The following is a 19,026-nucleotide window of genomic DNA, read 5'->3' as shown; positions in this document are numbered from 1 at the left end:
AAAATCTTTAAAAATAAAAAAATAAAAAAATAAAAAAAATTCTAAGCGAATTCGGCGTGGTGTTGTTTATGACGCGGAGCCACTGAATACTGAAAGCAAACCCCAGTGCTGCTAACACACGGGAATGGCTCGCATGCCTACAGAAGCTGAGGCACAGCTGTATCGGGTGACCACGCAGGACACATGCGTCCCGCCGCCTAGTTTTGTAGACAGTTTGATGGGAATACAGCCACGCAGGCTCACGTACGTACTATCCGCGGCTGCCTTCGTGATTCAGTGGCAGACATGAGTAGTTGCAACCGAGCCTGCATGACCCACGAGGCCGAAAATATTTACCATCTGGTCCTTTACAGAAAAAGTCTGCTGATGCCCGAGCTATGTCGTCAGTACAGAGCCATTTTCTCAGCCCCTGCATGTTGATTCAAATTATGAGTGCTCCCTGTGTAAAGGGACAAATGATTTATTTACTGAACACATATGTAGAAGGTAGAAACTATTGACAAGGCCACCCAGTGTCATTTGCCGTGAATCTGCTCAAGTTAGGTCCAGATAAAGAAAGCTTTTCCCTAAAGATAACGGAAGCTTTTCCCTAAAGATGAAGAACTTCCTTTCTTATTTCGAAGATTAAAATTAATAACCAAGGACTTAAGTGTTTGAAACTTCTGAGCAAATTCAGCGCTGACTGATAATCAATCGGCCTACTAAAAGGTCCTTTGGGCATCCTTTGAGTCAGGGATCAGGCACACTTTTACTGTAAAGAGCTAAACAGTAAATATTCGGCCCTCGTGGGCCTTATGGTCTCTGCTATAATTCCTCAACCCTGCAGTCTGAAGTTTAAAAGCAGCCATAGACATCATGTTCGTTGACAAATGAGTCAGTGCCCCAATCACACTTTGTTTACCAAAACAAGCCGTGGGCCACATTTGGCCCAAAGGCCATGATGTGTCAGTCCCTGCTTCAGATGATAACTGATCAATTTTATCTTAAATTGTCCTTGTAAGTCCCCTGAAATCCCTTTATTTTTTAAAGATTTATTTATTTAGGGGCGCCTGGGTGGCTCAGATGGTTAAGCGGCTGCCTTCGGCTCAGGTCATGATCCCAGAGTCCTGGGATCGAGCCCCGCATCAGGCTCCGAGCCCGCTTCTCCCTCTGCCTCTGCCCATCTCCCTGCTCATGCTCGCTCTCTATCTCTGTGTCTCAAATGAATAAATAAAATCTTTAAAAAAAAAAAAAAAAAGATTTATTGAGAGAGAGAGAGAGAGCACACACAAGCAGGGAGATGGGGAGAGGGAGAGAGAGAATCTCAAGCAGACTCCCTGCTGAGCATGGAGCCCAATGCAGGGCTCAGAGCCCAGGACCCTGAGATCATGACCTGAGCCAAAATTAAGTCAGACGCTGAACTGACTGAGCCACCTAGGCACCCCCAGCCCCCTGAAATCTTTAGATTAAAACACAGTATAAGCCAAAAACACACTGACAAACTTCACAACCATTCACGGCCACGGGGGTGAATGGTGAAGGGATCTACTGGACCAAAATTCCAAGTCAGAAAAGCAATAACAAGTTATTTTGTTATACCATCAACGCGGCCCCCCCGTTAGCGGTCACATACCTAAAAATGACTTAGCGACCGCGTGCAGGGCTTGAGAAGGCCAGGGCATGAACCAGTCGATACCGGTGTTATTTACAAGACCTTGAGAAGAAGGAGAGACGAAAGGGATGCTCAGTCTGCAACCTTGAGATGCTCAAGGACGGTGACATGCTCTCCAGCACCCAGCACATTGGTGAAAGAGCTAGGCGTGTCCAAGACTAATTCACCCAAAGCAGAGTTTCTCAGCCTCAGCGGGACTGACACTGGGCCGGATGGTCCTCTGCGCAGGCCCGTCTGAGCAGCGTGGAACGTCCAGCAGCACCCTGGCCTCTATCAGCTGGACGCCGGTAGCACGCTCCCCGACACACCCAATGCGACAAGTGAAAAGGTCTCCAGGCATTGACAGATGTCCCTGAGAGGGGCCCAGTAAAATCACCCCCACTTCAGAACCTCTGCTCCAGAGGTCTAGGACTGCACCTTCTGCGAGGCTGGCAGGACGGTCCAAACAGAGGAGAGCAGAGAGCTCACTCCGGGCCGGCCGCACACTGGGGCCTGGGAGCACTTCCTGGGGGGGGAAGACAGCGCCCAGCCCGAGAGCCTGCTGGCCATTGTGAGGCGCAGAGCGGGGCCCACATTCCAGCCCAGGGCCCATGCCACGTTGTGCTTTGCCGGGAACGCCCTGCCGGGGGGGGGGGGGCGGTGGGGGGGGCGGGAATGGCTGTGCATGCTCAGCTCAGGGGCACCTGGGAAATTCCTGCACCGGGTCCTCAGGGTGTCCCCGACCGGCGACATGCCCAGGACGATGTGCAGGTTGTTTGCGCTCTTGTTCACGAAGTATTGCCACACGGACTCCTTGGCCAGGCCCGTCCCTTGCTTCAGGGCTTCTGGTCCGATCTGACTGAGGATCGTCTCCTTCTCCTCTTCTGGGAAAAGCGCCGGCACGATACCTGGAAAACAGAGACACGTTGGGTTTTTCAGCCTCGGGGTCATCATCTCTCTAGGCACCGAAATGACAGAAGCACAGCGTCCCTGGAGGAGCGGAGGCTGCCAAGGCCAAGGAGCAGGGTTGGGCCCTGACTCTGAGCCCTGAGGCTCACATGCCGTGGGTCAATCCCTTTGAGCCTCAATCTCCTCATTGGCGAAATGGGAGGAATAAATGCTTCCCGCTTACCTGGGAGGGTGATCGTGAGCGTGAGAGCAGGGGTACCCAACCAGGGACAAGTGTGCCCCCTAAGAGACATTGGCAACGTCCGGAGACATGTTTCGTTGCCCCAGCTTATGGGTGTGTTGGGGCTAATGGCAGGGAGCGGGTAGAGGCCGAGGGCGCTGCCCACCAGCCTGTGACGCCCAGGAGAGCCGCCGATGTCATCAGTGAGAAACTGCTGCCGGGGGTAAGGGCTTCAGAAAATAAACAGCCTAGACCGTGTGGGGGGCTGTTAAGTGAGGCCCCCCGGAACACTCTCAGCCTTCACAGAAAATACACCCCAGCCCTGCAAGGGGCTGGTTTACAGATACGGAAAACGGGGCTGACACGTCCCCGCCTGTTCACGAGCCTGAAACCCACATGTGCAAAGTCCGATGCCGACCCAAGGAAGCGTGTGCTAAATGCCCTGTGCGTAGCCCGGACTGCAGACGCCCCGGGCGCTCAGGAGCCTTGAAGCTGCCGCCGTGGAGGAGGCTTCTCAGGGGAGGGGGACCCTGCGCCGCACAGGAGCTAAAATCGGGGAACTTGCACTAGACTGGAGGAGAATCACTTCTCCATTCTATGCCTGCCTGTGGTTTGGGTGGTCTGCCCCGTCAGAACCCCTGCGCCGACTGCCGAAGGGATGGGCTCAGAGGTGGGCATGTGATCCGAGCTGGCCGATCAGAGCCCTGCTGGGGACTCCGGCCGCAACATCTGGGAAAGAAAGTCTCGTTCACCCAGGCTGAGCAAAGAGCATGCAAGCCTGGAGCTTCTAGTACCCATTTGTGGGTTTTTTGTTGTTGTTGTTGTTTTGTTTTTTAGTTACTTTGGGAAAATTCAAAAATGCAAAGACAAGAGAACAATGGTAATGCCAAGACAGGGCGGGGGAGAGACGAATTAGTAACTGATCTCTTTCGAGCCCCTGAAGCCAACCATGCCCCGGGACTTTTTCAGTTTTGTGAATCAATACTGACTGCCCCATTTCTCTTTAATTTCATGTAAGCCAATCGGAGTTGAGTTTCCATCATGTGCAACCACGGAGGCCGCTAAAGAGAGCGGCAGAGAGAGAGTGTGGCAGGCAGGACGAACAGCGTGGGCAAGAAGCAGAGGCAGGACGGCACAGAAGGAGGGCTGAGGAACTCGGGCTGCAGAAATAGAAGTCAGTCTGTGGAGACCCAGAGCACCGAAAGCGTCCGAGAAAGGGAGCTGGTGACGTGCTCGGATGGCAGGGTTTGAGGAAGCAGGTAGATCAACGTAGAGATGTGTGTGAAGAGTCAAGGTCAGACATGATGAGGGTCTGGCTCTGATGGATGGTAAAGGGGACGCGAGGGAAGGGACAGGTTTCAGAGACAAACGAGAAAGCGTGATGTGGGAGAGGCCAGGAATCAACACAGCGGTTCAGGCCTAATGAGAATTCTGGAATAATGAAGTAAATGGGAAGGTGCTGAGGGAGCCCCCTGACGACAAGAAAGCAGCCAGATTCTCGCTAGGTGGAATGTTGTCTTAACTATATCTACGCCATTTCAAATTAGTACCACACATTCTTATTTAATATCTGATAGGTTCCCGTGCAGAACGAAGCTGACACAGCAGGCCTGGGGCCGCACTCCTTACAAAGGCCTGTTGGCCCCTGGCCGGCGTCCGGGAACTTGGACTTGGGGAGGGTTCCCACCACCGTTCATCCATCCAAGTGGCTCACCTACAAACAGTGTGGTCTATGCTGACCACCTGCTTCCCCTCTGGAAATCTGGAATCTTGGTCGGTGCCAGGCAGCAGGTGCCTACGTGACCAGCCCCCAGTGAACCCCCTGGGTGCTGATCCCTAATGGGCTTCCCTGGGAGACGACACTTCACGTGGGGTGTCACAATCAGAGGGAGAGGACTTAAACGTGTCCTGTGTGACTGCCCTGCAAGAGGGTTCTGGAAGCCTGTGCCTGGCTCCCCAGACATCCCCCCCGTGTACTTCTTCCCCTGTGCTGATGATGCTTCACGTCCTTCTGCTGTAATTAGATCATAGCCGTGTATTCTGCAAGAGATAGAGGAACTCGCTCCAGGTTCTCCTCCTACCACCTCAGCCTCTGGCTCACTCCCCCTCTTCTCCCTGAACCCAGTCCTGGGCTCACCTGATTTCTCGAACTCTCCCCCCAGATGGTTCCATCCATCCCCAAGGCTTGGGGAACCACACGCCAGTGATGCTAAAATTGACATCTCCACCCTGGGCCCCTATTCTGAGAGCCAGACCCCTATAATCCAACCACCCATCTGCTAGGGGTTTGTGTTGCCCCCAAAAAGAGATGTTGAAGTCCCCAGGACCTCAAAATGTGACCTCACTTGGAAACAGGGTCTTTTTGGAAGTCATCAAGTTAAAATGAGGTCATTGAGGTAGGTCTTAAGCCAATACAACTGGTGTCCTTATTATAAAAAGGGGAAATGTGGATGCGGAGACAGACATGCACACGCAGGGAGAGCGGGAAGGCAGAACCCGGGCGAGGCGTCACAAGCCAAGGAATCACAGAGACGAGCAGAAGCTGGAGAGAGGCCTGGGACAGTCTCCCCCAGAGTCCCAGAAGGAACCACCCCTGCCGACACCGTGGTGTGGGACCTCCAGACTGTGAGACAACAAATGTTAGTGGTTTTAGATTTTTTTTAAGTGCTCTCTACCCCCAACATGGGACTCGAACTCACAACCCTGTGATCAAGAGTTGCACGTTCCACCGACCGAGCCCACCAGGCGCCCTAAATATTTGTGGTTTTCAACCACCCATTCCGTGGTCATTTGTTACAGCAGCCCTAGCGTGCTAGCTAATACACTCTGTGATGTTCTGTTTAGATTTCTTGTAAGTGTAACACACTCCACACACCCTGAGCGGCACAAGCCCCCAGCTGGTCTTCCCCCTCCTAGCAATGGGACCACTCATCACTCGCTCCGGCCAGAAACTGGGAGCCTCCTGGGTGCGCTCTCCCTTACTTGCCCTCATCCAATCCGTACAAGTCCTGTTGGCTCCACCTCCAAACTAGCTCGTGAATCCACCCACTTCTCTCCATTCCCACCGCCCCCAGCCCCCGCCCGGCGCCGTCCAGACCCAGGTCACTGGCCACCCTCTCCCATTCTCACCTCCCTCTTGCCTAGACCCCACGGGGCAGGGACCCGTGAAAACATAAGCCTAGGCCACATCATTGCCCCGAGAGTGACCTCCAACCTGCTCTACGTGACCCACCAGGTGTGCGCCGAGCGGCCCCTCCACCTGCCCTTGTAGCCAGCCAGCACGCCCCTCGCGGGAGCAGCCCCCCAGCACCTGACGTCAGCATGTTGTTGATGAGCTCCAGGAAGCCCTCCTCGGCCACGTGGGCGTCCGTGAACAGGAAGATCATCATTTTGTTCTCGGTCCCGAGTTTGAGGTAAAGGTTCTTCAGGTCTTCCCGGAAGTTGTTCTCAGAGTAGCCTCGGGTCAGCAGGATCTCAAACACCTGCCGACAAAGAGCACAGCAGGGTGAGACCACCAGCCAACGGCGGGGGGAGAGGGGCAGGCTGTGCAGCCGTCTCGGGGACACGAGTGACAGCGAAAGCAGACGCCCCGGGCCATCTTCACAAACGCTGCTGAGTGGGAAACGCAGGACGAAGGAAACTCGGACATACCTTTGTGTCAGACGAGCGGTGACAGATATATGCTATGTGCACACACGTGTAGACGTGACAGCGTGTGCGGGGGACACAGGTCTGTGCAGGTGGGATCACGTGAGTACGGCTGAAAAAAGGACACCTTCGGTCGTTAAACGAATCGTTTGAGTCACAGGGCAGGGGGACAGCCGGGAACGGGGACGGGGCGGGGGGGCAGGAAGCAGAGGATGGGCCAAGCCGCGAAGGCCAAGGAAAAACGGAACACACACACACACACACACAAGCACGACCGTCACGTGTGGGCACAGTCTCGTTCGGAGTTCATCGAAAATGAGAGAGATTGTGGGAAGATGTGTAGGGCAACTAAGGAAGAAGCCATTTCAAATTCTTAAATTTAAAAATCTTACTACACACAAAATAGACATAAATGTAAACAAGGACACAAATTTCAGTCACCTCTTTTCCCTTCATTTCCCTTGGCCCCAGGGGGCATACACGTGTTAACTGCAAGCAGCCCACCGTCAGCTCCGAAACAGCTCAGAAGACTTACAGGAACTCGAACGTCCCCAGTACCCAGCCTCCCCTCGACCCCAATTCACACCCACGCACGGGGGCACACGCACCCTCTGTTCCACTCACATGTCCTTGCACAGCACTCGGTGCACTTCCACACTTACACTCACGTGGTCGCACAGACCTTCACATTCTCTCTCTCTCTCACACACACACACACACGCTCAAGGCAACACGGACGACGTTCAGCCAAATATTTGGTCTCCGGTTCCATCTGACACCTGCAGACCCCATCTGTCCTCCCCGGGTGCAGCTTCTCTGCTTCCCCACCACAGTTCCTAACTCCACTTGGCATGAACCGCTCGCTGGGATCCTGCCCCCCCCCTCCAGCCTCCCCTCCACTTCCCGGGCAGGGCACAGCGACAGCCCAGCTCGCCTTCATCCTCCTCCTCGGTCCCTCAGGCACCCTCTCTCTGCCATTCCTCGAGGCCAAGACGCACAACCACTACCTCAGAGGAAAGTTATGTCTGATTTACCCAGACCCATCAACAGAAAAAAATCAACTTGTCTAGAAAAAGGTACAATTATAAAACAATGACATTTTGGTCACATTTTTTTTTTTAAGATTTATTTATTTATTTGAGAGAGAGAAAAAAAGCAAGCAGGGGGAGACGGAGAGGGAGAGAATCCCAAGCAGACACCCCACTGAGCACAGAGCCTACATGGGCTCGATCCCACGACCCTGAGATCACCACCTGAGCCGAGACCAAGAGTCAGATGCTCAACCGACTGAGTCACCCAGGTGCCCCTTGCTCACACATTGTATCAGATTTTAAAGATAAATCAACCAAATTTGTTTTTTCACTTTTCTAGAAATGTTTTAAACAAAAGGTCAATATTTGTGAAATACTGCAAGCTAGATTCACTCAACTAACCCTGATTGCTCTTCTATATAAAGAGTTTTCACAAATCAATAAGTGCATAAAAAGGCAGCTCACAAAAGAGAAAAGACAAATATCCAATGAGCATATAAAAAGATATTCAGACTTCACCATGAATTTGAAGAAAGAAATGCTTATTTAAACTATACTATATTTCACCTATAATATTGGCAAATATCAGAATGACAGTATCCAGCGGTGGCAAGAACAGGGGAAAATGGGCATTACCAGTAGCATAAATCAGGATAATCCTTTGTTGTGGCTGCTATTGGTTGTTAAGGCATTTAAATGAACAAACCAAGCAAGATGAAGGACATAATGCCACTGTCCTCACCACCCATATTTAACCTTTGCTTAAAAAAACCCCCACATTGTCATGCATGGGTCTTGGGAATGACTTTTTAGATATGACACTAAAGCATAAGCAACGAAATCAAAAACAAACAAGTGAATTGTAGAGACGACTCTTCTCCAAAATTCAGCCTCCCTGCGTGTTACACATCTCCACTTGGAGAGGCCCCCGGGAGTGAACTGCCAGTGGGCACGGCGGGAGCTCACTGGAAGATTCTGAGAATGGTGTGGAGAAACAGGAACCCCAACGCAGTGCTGGTGGGACTGGAGAATGGTACGGTCGCTTTGGAAAACAATCTGGCAGTTTCTCAAGTGATTAAACATGAAACTGCCATATGGCCCGGCAATTCCACCGCTAGGTATCTACCCAAGAGACACAAAAACACGTGTTGACACACAGACTTGTACGTGAACGTTCAGAGCAGCGCCGTTCACAGTGGCCAAAGGGTGGAAACAACCCACATGGCCATTAACGGGTGAAGGCGTAAACAGAACGTGGTCAATCCAGACAACAGAACACGATTCGGCCATAAAGAGGAATGAAGTACTGATCCATGGAGGGAGCTTGAAAACATTACTACGCTAAGTGAGAGAAGCTATCACAAAAGACCACATCCTCTATGATTCTATTCACAGGAGAGTCCAGGACAGGGAAGTCTACAGAGACAGAAAGTAGATTAGTGGTTTTTTAGGGCTGGGTGAAGGGCAGAAAGCTAAGGCGCATGGGATGTCTTTTGGGGGTGACAAAAATGTCCTCAAATACACTACAGTGATGGTTGTGTGGATCTGTGAATATACTGGAAAGCCCTGAATTGCACATGGGTGAATTGTATGACCAGTGAATTGTATCTCAATAAAGCTATTGCTTTGGGGTTTTTTTGTTTTTTTTTTTTTTAAAGAGATTCTAAGAATGGCCCAGAACTGTGTGGGCTGGTCGTGCAGATACAAAGGCCAGGAAGCAAGTCGCTGACCCGAATGCTGGGTCCACGGAGGTTTGGGCCAATCCCTCCTCCACATGAATACACACCACAAACCACAAGACTTGCTCATGTTTGACTCTCAAATTTGATTTGACATAGTCTCCACTCCAAAGATAATACAAAAGTTAGATTCTTTGGACATTCAGTTAAAATAATAACAAGAAAAAAAAACAACTCTACACTCCATGAAAACATCATGTTATGATCGGTTATAGATTATTCCAATATTTGCATGAACTACCAATGGCTGAAACTGGTTTAACAAACTTATTTCTGGGAGGGGAGGTTGACTCACCTCGCAGCCGGCTGTGAAGGCGGCCAGCCTGGCAAGAGACTGCTTCCCAGAGCCTCCAACCCCGACCAGCAGGGCATGGCCACGGTCCATCCGGATGATGCGATGCACACGGGTTAGGTGCTCCAGAGCATCATCAAAGAGAACTAAGTTCATTTTGGTGTTGCTTTCATTATACTCCTCAAGAATTTCCTGAATTAAAAAAAAAAAAATTGAAAAGGATCACTGGATTTTGAGACAGACTATTTCCTTTTGTCCAGGAGGAATTAAGAACGGAGGATTGATTTTCTTTTCAATAATCTATAGTGGTTGAAATAATTAAATCATCTGGGTTTATGGGACTAAATCTAGTGTTGACAGCTAAGGTTTTGATCTGGTTTGTGATCAGCCAGCAGTGAGCCAGAGCTCATTATAGGGCTCAAGTCATGAGTTAAAATGAAAATGAGTATCAGAGAGTCAGCTGAGTAGTTCCCAAACCTGGCTGTGCATTTGAACCCCGGGACCTTTCATGGGCTTGAAGAAGGGAAATTCAGAAGGGCGAGCCCAGGGGCCCGTGCATTTAACACATTCCTCAGGTCATTCCGTGCACCGCCGGACGTGGTAATCACCGACTGGACACGAGCCTACATTCTGAACCTTGAGACAGCGGCATGGGTATTCTCAGCTCCACCTCCTGAGCACCCGTGCAGTGCTTGGTTCCCCTGAGAAGCGCTCCGAGGAAACGTGAGCACATGGAGAAGATCACCCCCATCCACACCTGAAACAAAGCCTTGGCTGCCTCATAATCCTGGATGTCTTCATAAATGCGTGTTTCCTCTTCCTGCAAGGCCATCCGGAAGTCTCCAAACAGAATGGGATCCCGCATCACCACCTCCACATCGTCATTAAAATGTTCCGTAACTAAGTCTCTTATGTGGTCTTGCACCTTTTGACAGAAAACCACTTAAGGACCCAGACTCAACAACATAGATGTGCTAAAACTTGTCAGAAAAAGAACATACGCTAAGATTATCTGAGGTAATTCTTTTTTTCCAGTTGCTACCCACCCTCCTTTATCCATCAACTTCTCTTGTTAGTATATTTTTCTCCATTGGTGAACTATATAAAAAAAAATACATGGTGGGGGAGGGGGGTTACTACACTCGTTTATTTCACCCAGAGTTGAATTTGCTGGTCTATTTTGAGGTACTGACCAGTTGCTTGTCTGTTTCATTGATTAATCGGTCGTGGAAGACCCTCAGACACTCGTTTCTCCAGACTCTCACCATCTGGGTCACTGTCTGGAACCTACATGATGGAAGGGGCAAAATCAGTCTTGAAGTCATCTAGAGAGAGAGGTGCCACATGCCACTATTTTCAGATGGATACACAGGGCACAGAAAAGGACGACTTCTCTATAGTCCTTTTCTCCCCCTGGTCTCACATTAATGAAATTTAATGGAAGCTAACAAATTAAGTGTAAAGACCATAAAATCACCATCTACAATTTATCCTCTGGTCAGGAAGAAAAAGAACATTATCAGTAAATGACATAAGTGACATAAAATGTATACCTGACCCGGCTCCTACTTGCTGGGATATATGAATTTAAAATCAGCATCAAGGCCACTGGCCGCTTAAGAACCAGCTCCATCTGGCCCCAGTTCCAGAACTTTCTCTGGTTTCTGACAAAGAGCCCTCACCCCCTGCTATATACCTGGAGCTGTCTTCTCCTGAACTATCATTCCAAACCCTTCAAGGGTACCTGAGAATAAGTTTGGGTACGTGGAAAGCCCTCAACTAACTCACTTTTCAAAATTTTGTGGACTCAACGTGAATCCACAAAATCGGACTATGCTTGCAAATCCGCATAAAGTATACATTAACAAATACACAAGTCTAGCTTTAACAAGAAAATGTCTATACCCAGACTTAAATCCTTTGTCCTCTGTGCTTACTTCTCCCAAAGACACACATAATGTAACCAATTAGCAACTGCAAACAATTCAGTTGCCTGAGCAAAAGGCAACTTTAGAACTAGGAACAAATGATCAGTAGAGCAGTCCCACTGAAGGGCTAAATCCACTTGTCCACGTGTCCACACATCTGCCTTTCTTGATTCCACCTGTCTTCAAGTCAAGGGCTTACAAGTCATCAGGCCTTAACCATGCATTTAACTCTTCTCTTCATTTAACATAAACAAAAAGTGGGTGAATAAGGGATACATTGATTCATCGAGTTCATTGACAAGTCCTCTGTCATAAAAGAGTAAGAAAAAGCATCATCATACCAATGGGCCACATGTTAGTGAGACAAAACAAACTCACCGCTCTGGATTCGTGAGGACAAAACCATTAAAAACTCTCGAGAGATCCCGAAGATTAAAGATGTAATGGAACTTAGATGGGGTGGGAGGCAGGTCCTGCACAATGGTTTTGTAAAGCGCCAATGTGCAGAAAGTCAGCTTGTCACTCACAGCCATGATGCTTTCATGAAACACCTAAAAAATGAAGTGTCTATCAATGGATGAATGGATAAGCCAATGTGGTCTATCCATACAGCAGCATATTATTTGGCCATATCAAGGAGCAAAGTATTAACACATACACTACCACACGGATGAACCTTGAAAACATAAGGCTAATGAAAGAGGCCAGTCACAGAAGACCACATAGTGTATGATTTCGTTTATATGAAATGTCCAGAAGAGGGAAATCCACAGAGACAGAATGCAGATTAGCAATTGCCAGGGGCTGAAGGATGAGATAGTGTGACCGCTTTTGGGGTGACAAAGATATTTTGGAATTAGATAGTGGTGATGGTTGTACAACATTGTGAATGTACTCAATACCAATAAACTGTATACTTTATTTTTAAATATTTTATTTATTTATTTGACAGAGAAAGACACACAGAGAGAGGGAACACAGCAGGGGGAGTGGGAGAGGGAGAAGCAGGCTTCCTGCGGAGCAGGGAGCCCAATGTGGGGCTCGATCCCAAGACCCTGAGATCATGATCTGAGCCGAAGGCAGACGCTTAATGACTGAGCCACCCAGGCGCCCCAAACTGTGTACTTTAGAATGGTTAAAATAACTAATTCTACACCATGTGAATTTTACCATAATTTTTAAAGAGGAGATATGTAGGGGCGCCTCGGTGGCTCAGTTGGTTGAGCATCTGACTTGATTTCAGCTCAGTTCATGATCTCAGGGTCATGAAATCAAGCCCTGTGTCAGGCTCTGCACTGAGCATGGAGCCTCCTTAAGATTCTCTCTCCCTCTGCCCCTCCCACCACCCCCCATTCTTCTCTCGCTCTCTTAAAAAAAAAAAAAAAGGAAATAAAAAAATTAAAAGGTCAAAGAAACTCATCATCTGATTTGCTTTGTTTCCCTAAATTTTCACATTAACTGGCAAGTCAACATGATGTGAAACCAAAACCCAAACCAGCCTTTGGTTTGTGTTTGATTTGACTAGTGCAGACCTCCCAGTTTTGAAAGTGAATAGTTTAAGGTAAGGCGTGAACATGCCAGGTGCCCACAGTTCCTACTGATCACACCTCGCCATTCCATGCCTTTATCTTTCCTGCCCCTGAAGACTTTGTGTGCACAGACCTCACCATAGGAGGGAAATGCCAGGACCAAAAGGTCATCATTTAAATGAATGGGTTCCATTTTGCAGGAGGAGGCGGCCAAGTTAAATCATCATACTGAGACTGAGAGCAGTAACTAGTATCTAATGAATATCTGCTATGTCCTAGACACTGTGCCACACATTTCACGCGCATTTTTCTCCTTTCATGCTCCCAGAAACTCAGTGACGTGGATACCATCATTACCCCCTTTCCAGACGAGAACCAGGTCTAGGAGAGCTCAAGGAACGTGCCCAGGGAGCAGAATGGGGTCTGATTCCAGGTCCTGGTCCCCTAGTTGAGTCACTGCTGCAACTCAATGTGGCACATGTAACTCAGGGCCACATCATGACTTCTGTGGACCCAAGACACTCTTGCCTTCTGGGCCTCTTCCACCATAAAAATATATTACTTTATTTTTTACGACTGTAATGGTATAAAGATGAATATAATCCAGGCTAGACTATATTCATTTTTTTCTTCTGGTTTTGAAAGGAATCAGAACATTTTCATGGACCCCCCCAAAAGGACCGTGGGCCTCGTGCCTTCTGTGCCTAATGCCTAAGTCGACCATGCATACACTTCTCCCCAACACAAGGCCCTCTAGTTTAGATAGCTAACTAAAAGCAAGTTACCGAGGTGTGGCCTTTCAGGATGGAGGAATAAATTAAATGCAAAGACTCCTCTGAAGGAAATGGTACATTGAAGACATTGAACAGTGAAATAAATCTCGGATCAACTTCATTGCGGCCTCCTCCAGCTTTTCCCATCGCAGCGATAAAGCCAAGGTCCCGAATGCTTTTACAGTTCAGCTCCTTCCCACGGTCATATAAGTAGCCTCTTTCCAACAGCAGCTTCAGCAAGGCGACTGGCTGTTGTGTGCCATATTCATCCACCTTGATTTAGTTTTTAAAGAAAAGAGATAACAGTAGTACCGTAAAACAGAACTCAGGGATGCCTTTGCTGACCATCTAAACTAATTCTTGTCTCTTCTCTTACTCTCTCTGAGCACCGTGGTTTTCGTTCCACAGGGCTTCTCAAGGTTTGCAGCTATATATTCATTTGTAATTTTTTTAAATCTGTCTCATAAGCTCCATGAGAGCAGGGACTACTTATGTTTTGTTCATCACTGCTCAGCACCAGACCCATAAGAGGTGCTCAATAAATATATGTTAACTGGATGTATGCATGGATGGATAAAAGGGTGTATGGGTGCGTGCATGGATGGATGAACAGATGCACAAACAGATGGATGAGTGTGTGGATAGATGAATGGATAGATAAATGGATGGATGGATGGTTGGATGGATGGATGGATGGATCCTGGCTCTGCACAGAGTCTATGTGGAAGGTAGATTTTCAGAGGAAAAAAACATGGTTCTGCAGGAATTACATAAACTTAAATTTTAGTACTAAGAAAGATTCACACCACTCAGGCTCTGGCCCCAGAAACACTCTCCTCACGCATGCTGAAGTTTCTCTTCCTTGGTAAATCCAGAGGAATCCTTGGGAAGTGTCTGCCATATGCTTCCCAAGTATGTGGGACTGAGAACAATATTATCATCTAAGCGCATTGGGAAATCACTTACTCAAACACATGCTGTAAAGAGTTTGGAGGCTGCCTGCTGCTTACTTTACTCCTTTAAGAAAGCAAGGAAAGCCATCAGTAGGCAAAAGTCCCTCTGGGTAAGAAGAGCGTTCCGGTAACATTGTCTCCTGAGCTGGCTCCCATAACCAGCACCCTGCAGGTGTTACGAAGAATGAAGACACGTGTTCTCACACTCCCAGACTCCAGACACATACGCAGCAACACAAACACAAGAACACAGCCTTGGCCACCGCTCCCTGCTCCACAACCTAAGGCTACCTTTGGCATATTCATGTCGTCCATGAACACCAGGAGGCGTTTTCCCATGGGTGGGCCATACGTGTCTTTGGTTCGTTTTTCCACATTTGCTTCCAAATTTCTTTGGATATCCATTGATGTGGTGCGGGAGGAGAAGTTGACCATTAACACAATCTGCAACAGAGAAGGATCATTCCAGAAGGTGGTCGTGTCTTCACAGTACCAGAGGGAAATGCTGGACCATGAGCTACCATCAATTTTGCAAATTCACTGGTATCTGAACTTTTTTATAACCCAACGTGTGTCTGTCCTCCATTCTTTCCTTTTGGCAGGTGATACAGGGCAATAATGAGTGGTGGCACATGGGCCTTGGGCACAATGGGGACTGGGTAGGGGGGGTCTTAGTTCTGCCCAGTTCTGGCTAGGGGACACCCAAAGAGAGGTTCAACCTTTTAGACCTTCATTTTTCTCATCTGTAAGACGATTATAAAGCATCTGCCTGGACTACTTCATAGGGTGATTTAATCACAGGAGATGAAATCCACAGAGGTGTTTGCAATATGACAAAGTAATATTCAACCATAAGTGACTAGCGTGCCTGCTGCATCTTAATAAATTGGTCTGAGAGAGCATCTTTGGAACTAGCTGCTGAGAGAAAGGTGAGGGAGGCCCCCAGATCCCTGTGTGGAGTGCACATCCTCACACACGGGACGGACCCAGGCCTCTCACTGCGCTTCTTAGAGCAGTGAGAGTTCATTGGTCAGTGGTTCTCGGACTTAATTATGCCCCCAAGTCACCTGGAGGGCTTGGTGCCACGCCGCCCCAAGGGCCCCATCCTCAGAGTTTCCAATTCAATAGGTCTAGGACAGTGTAAGCAAGTTTTCAGGCAATACTCCTGGCCTAGGGACCCCCTTTGAGAACCACTGCTGTAGATCACCCTGCCCTCTAAGGGGCCCACAGGTGCAGGTGCAGAGGAGCTGAACGTGGCAAAGGCGAATGTGCATCTCGTTATAATGAATGTGATCAGATGTGCCTGTTGGGCCGAGAAGCACTGGCTGCTGAATCCCAGGGGAAAGGGCATCGTGGTGGGGGTTTCTGAATGTCACTATTATTTGCCTGACTCCACAAACGTGCAGGTCCCTCGGGCTGGAAACCTCCCGTCTGTGCCCTCCACAATGACATCCTGAGAGCTAAGTAAACCATGTTTTCATGCACTGGTGTGTGAGTGGGCTTGAGCACTCACAGGCAGGCCGGCCCAGTCCTGCCCACATCACACGACGCCCATCGCGCAAAGCCCGGCTGCCCATTCCCTGCCCCAGGGGGCCCTCTGGTTTCCTGGGAACAAGCCTAAGTAAGAGAGTCAGGGAGGAAAGCTGAAGGAAACATTGCTCCCCTTGGAGGTTCCAGAAGGAGGTTCCAGAAATGATGAGTGAATATTAACAAAAACCTGAGTCAGAGTGGATCTGGGGCAAGTACATATGAGCTGGATATCCTGAAACTCACAGGCAGCTCCTTGGAGGAGAGAGAGTCTTTCCTCAGTTATTAAAACACTAAATAAAAATTGTTTAAAGCCAGGGCAGTTGAAATGATGAGCAGGCAGCCCATGTAGGGCAACTCTAAGTCTAGAAAGGAGAACTACCCTCCTTGTTCCTAACGTTTGGTGGTGCCCTGGCACATTCTGCACTCTCATGTTTCAGGGGTTCTTTTTCGAGTCTGTCTCCCCCACTGACTGTGAGTCCCTCCAGATCTGACCGCAAGTTGGCTGTTGCCTGCCCCCGTGGCACGGACACGGTCAGACCCTCCCACGTATAACACAGGGCTGGAGGAAGGCAAAAACCACAAAACGGTGATGAGTAATGCGACGGCCAGCCTCTAAGATGACCCCCGCTCATCCTCACCTCCAGGTATTCACCTGCGTAGGCCCCTCCCACGCTCTATCAAGGTGATTCACCGTGATCTCTGTGTGACCCACAGAAGGTGGCAGAAGTGAAGGTAGGTGATTTCCTAGGTCATCAAAGGCAGTGCAGTATCTGATTTGCCATCCGTCTTGGACACTGGCTCTGGCAGAAGCCAGCAGCCCCATCAAGAGGCCATCCAGCAGCCCTTGGAAAGGTCTACACAGTGGGGAAACTGAGGCCTGCCATCTTGGAAGAGGGCCCTCCGGCCCCCATCAGGCCTTCAGATGACTACAGCCTTGGCCAACGGCTGGCCAGTGATCTCAGCAGAGAGTCTGAGCTCAAACCACCCAGCGGAGCCACTCCCAGATTCCTGACCCACAGAAATGGTGAGATACGGAGCGTCGATTGCACTGAGCTGCTACGCGTTGGGGTTGTTTGTTACGCAGCCGTAGGTAACGAATGAGTACAATGACTTACATTGATCTCTTCATTCAGATTTTTGAGGAAGTTCTGGGTAGTGGCTGTCTTGGAGGTACCAGATTCACCGACCAAAATAACAGGCTGCTTGATCTTGACCATCTGTTCCAGCATCCACGTCATGCGTGTTGTATCCACTGTATGAACTGAGGAACACGTTAGGCATGGGAGCATCCGGAAACGCCAGAGGATGAGCAGGTGGCAACACGGAGCTCCACGGAATCCCAAACAACCCACAAAAAGCATCAGCGAAAACCCAAGACATGACCTTGAAAACACACAGGTGGGTGCGATCTGCTTAGGAGAACCTCCTTACCCCAACCGTTTATCTTTAATAGCTTTACGGAGATATAACCTACACACCGTGAAATCCACCCACGTCAAGGGTCTAGTTTGGTGAGTTGGACACATTCCTATCACTGCCACAGCCAGATTTAGAATACCCAAATGGGTTTTTGATATCCAGTTCTGCTGGATATCAGGATATTAAAAACTCAGCGTCTCCGTGGCTTACGTCAGTCACCTCTCTGCAGGGCCTGGTTTCCTGACCAACGACTTGCTCCAAAGACGAAGCCTGGTCTGGCTCAGTCCTACACACTGGTTGTTTTTAATCCTGACCGGCTCCTGAGGAACTGGGTACGTCTCCCTCTATCAGCCACTATGACCTAAATAGCCAGAGGGGCGCATTCAAAATACAGCTCAACACAGAAACATCCACGGCACGCAAACCCGAGGGGGCAGCGCCTTTCACAGCACGCTGCCTCGCTCGTTCCTCTTTCTCTCGTCCTTCATTCCTTCCGGGGCCAGCCAGCCGTCCAGGGACGCGAGGGGACGCGGAGCTGCCCGTCCAGCCACCACCCCACCTGCCAGGTAGCAGCTGAGAGTCACCGACGTCTGCGGATGCTCGGCACCAGTGGCACAGAAAGGGAACCGAGCGCGCCACCTTCTTGGCCCAGCCCGCACACTGGGTGGGCCTCGGGAGTGCCACAGAGGCCACCGGACCCATGCTCCTGCCTCACGGAACGAGAGCCCCACGCTGTTAAACCAAGAACGGGGTTTGCTTCTCACTTACCCAGGATGTCGATGAATTTCCTCTTGGGGCTGTGCACATAGTCAGGAACTAATTGATTCCACGGTATCCATTTCTTCCGCGTGGAATCAAAATGAAAGTCATACAAGGTTGGAAGGTGACCTGCGGTAAACAGTGGCCTGATTTCACTTCAGCCCTAGACCTGGAACTTCAGAATCAGCTCTGGCACATGCTAGAGTTGAGCTAATGCTCCCTGTTCCCTGGACGGCAACTTAACTGAGTATCCCAATGAACGCTCCCGTCCACTGGGCGGAGAGCCGCTGAGTTCCTTCCCTGAGAACACGAGAGAGAGGCAGACAGGCCCGGTCCCTAGGCTGACAGGTGTTGGTGGGCTGGCGGGGGGGGGGGGGTGCTACGTTCTGCTACAGGGCAAGCCCAGGTGCCACGGGCACCCGTGAGGGCGTCTAACCAGGAAGGGGCAGGGGAGAGGTCTGAGAAGCACCGGGTGCCACAGGGAGCATGGGACGCCCCGGGCCTCCCCAGAGCACACGCCTCTTTGTACCTGAACACCACTCACGGGGTGCTCCGCAAACTCAGCTCTAAGGAAATCTCCCTCGGGCACCTCCTCCCAGACAGACTGCCCCCCGTAGGCCCCAGCAATGCCAACTCTTACAGCTAGCACTGGGAGGAACCTTTCCC

General features: G+C 49.8%; 1 protein-coding gene across 1 annotated transcript in view; it reads right to left on the bottom strand.

The window, feature by feature from the left end:
- DNAH10 (dynein axonemal heavy chain 10) overlaps positions 1-19,026 on the bottom strand; it is a 128,122-nt gene that overhangs the window by 28,884 nt on the left and 80,212 nt on the right. Inside the window, exons 44-54 of the mRNA XM_078061091.1 lie at positions 18,370-18,489; positions 17,298-17,443; positions 14,944-15,096; positions 13,712-13,972; positions 11,776-11,948; positions 10,663-10,756; positions 10,227-10,394; positions 9,473-9,661; positions 6,070-6,241; positions 2,335-2,538; positions 1,613-1,693 (exon numbers count right to left, since the gene is read on the bottom strand). Of these exons, the coding sequence (XP_077917217.1) occupies positions 1,613-1,693; positions 2,335-2,538; positions 6,070-6,241; positions 9,473-9,661; positions 10,227-10,394; positions 10,663-10,756; positions 11,776-11,948; positions 13,712-13,972; positions 14,944-15,096; positions 17,298-17,443; positions 18,370-18,489 (1,761 nt within the window). The remainder of the gene's footprint in view (positions 1-1,612; positions 1,694-2,334; positions 2,539-6,069; positions 6,242-9,472; positions 9,662-10,226; positions 10,395-10,662; positions 10,757-11,775; positions 11,949-13,711; positions 13,973-14,943; positions 15,097-17,297; positions 17,444-18,369; positions 18,490-19,026) is intronic.

This window comes from Halichoerus grypus, chromosome 13 (assembly GCF_964656455.1).
Source record: "Halichoerus grypus chromosome 13, mHalGry1.hap1.1, whole genome shotgun sequence".
Lineage (NCBI taxonomy): Eukaryota > Metazoa > Chordata > Mammalia > Carnivora > Phocidae > Halichoerus > Halichoerus grypus.
The sequence above is the reverse complement of the archived record's forward strand: the minus strand, read 5'-3'. Positions and strand labels throughout refer to the sequence as shown.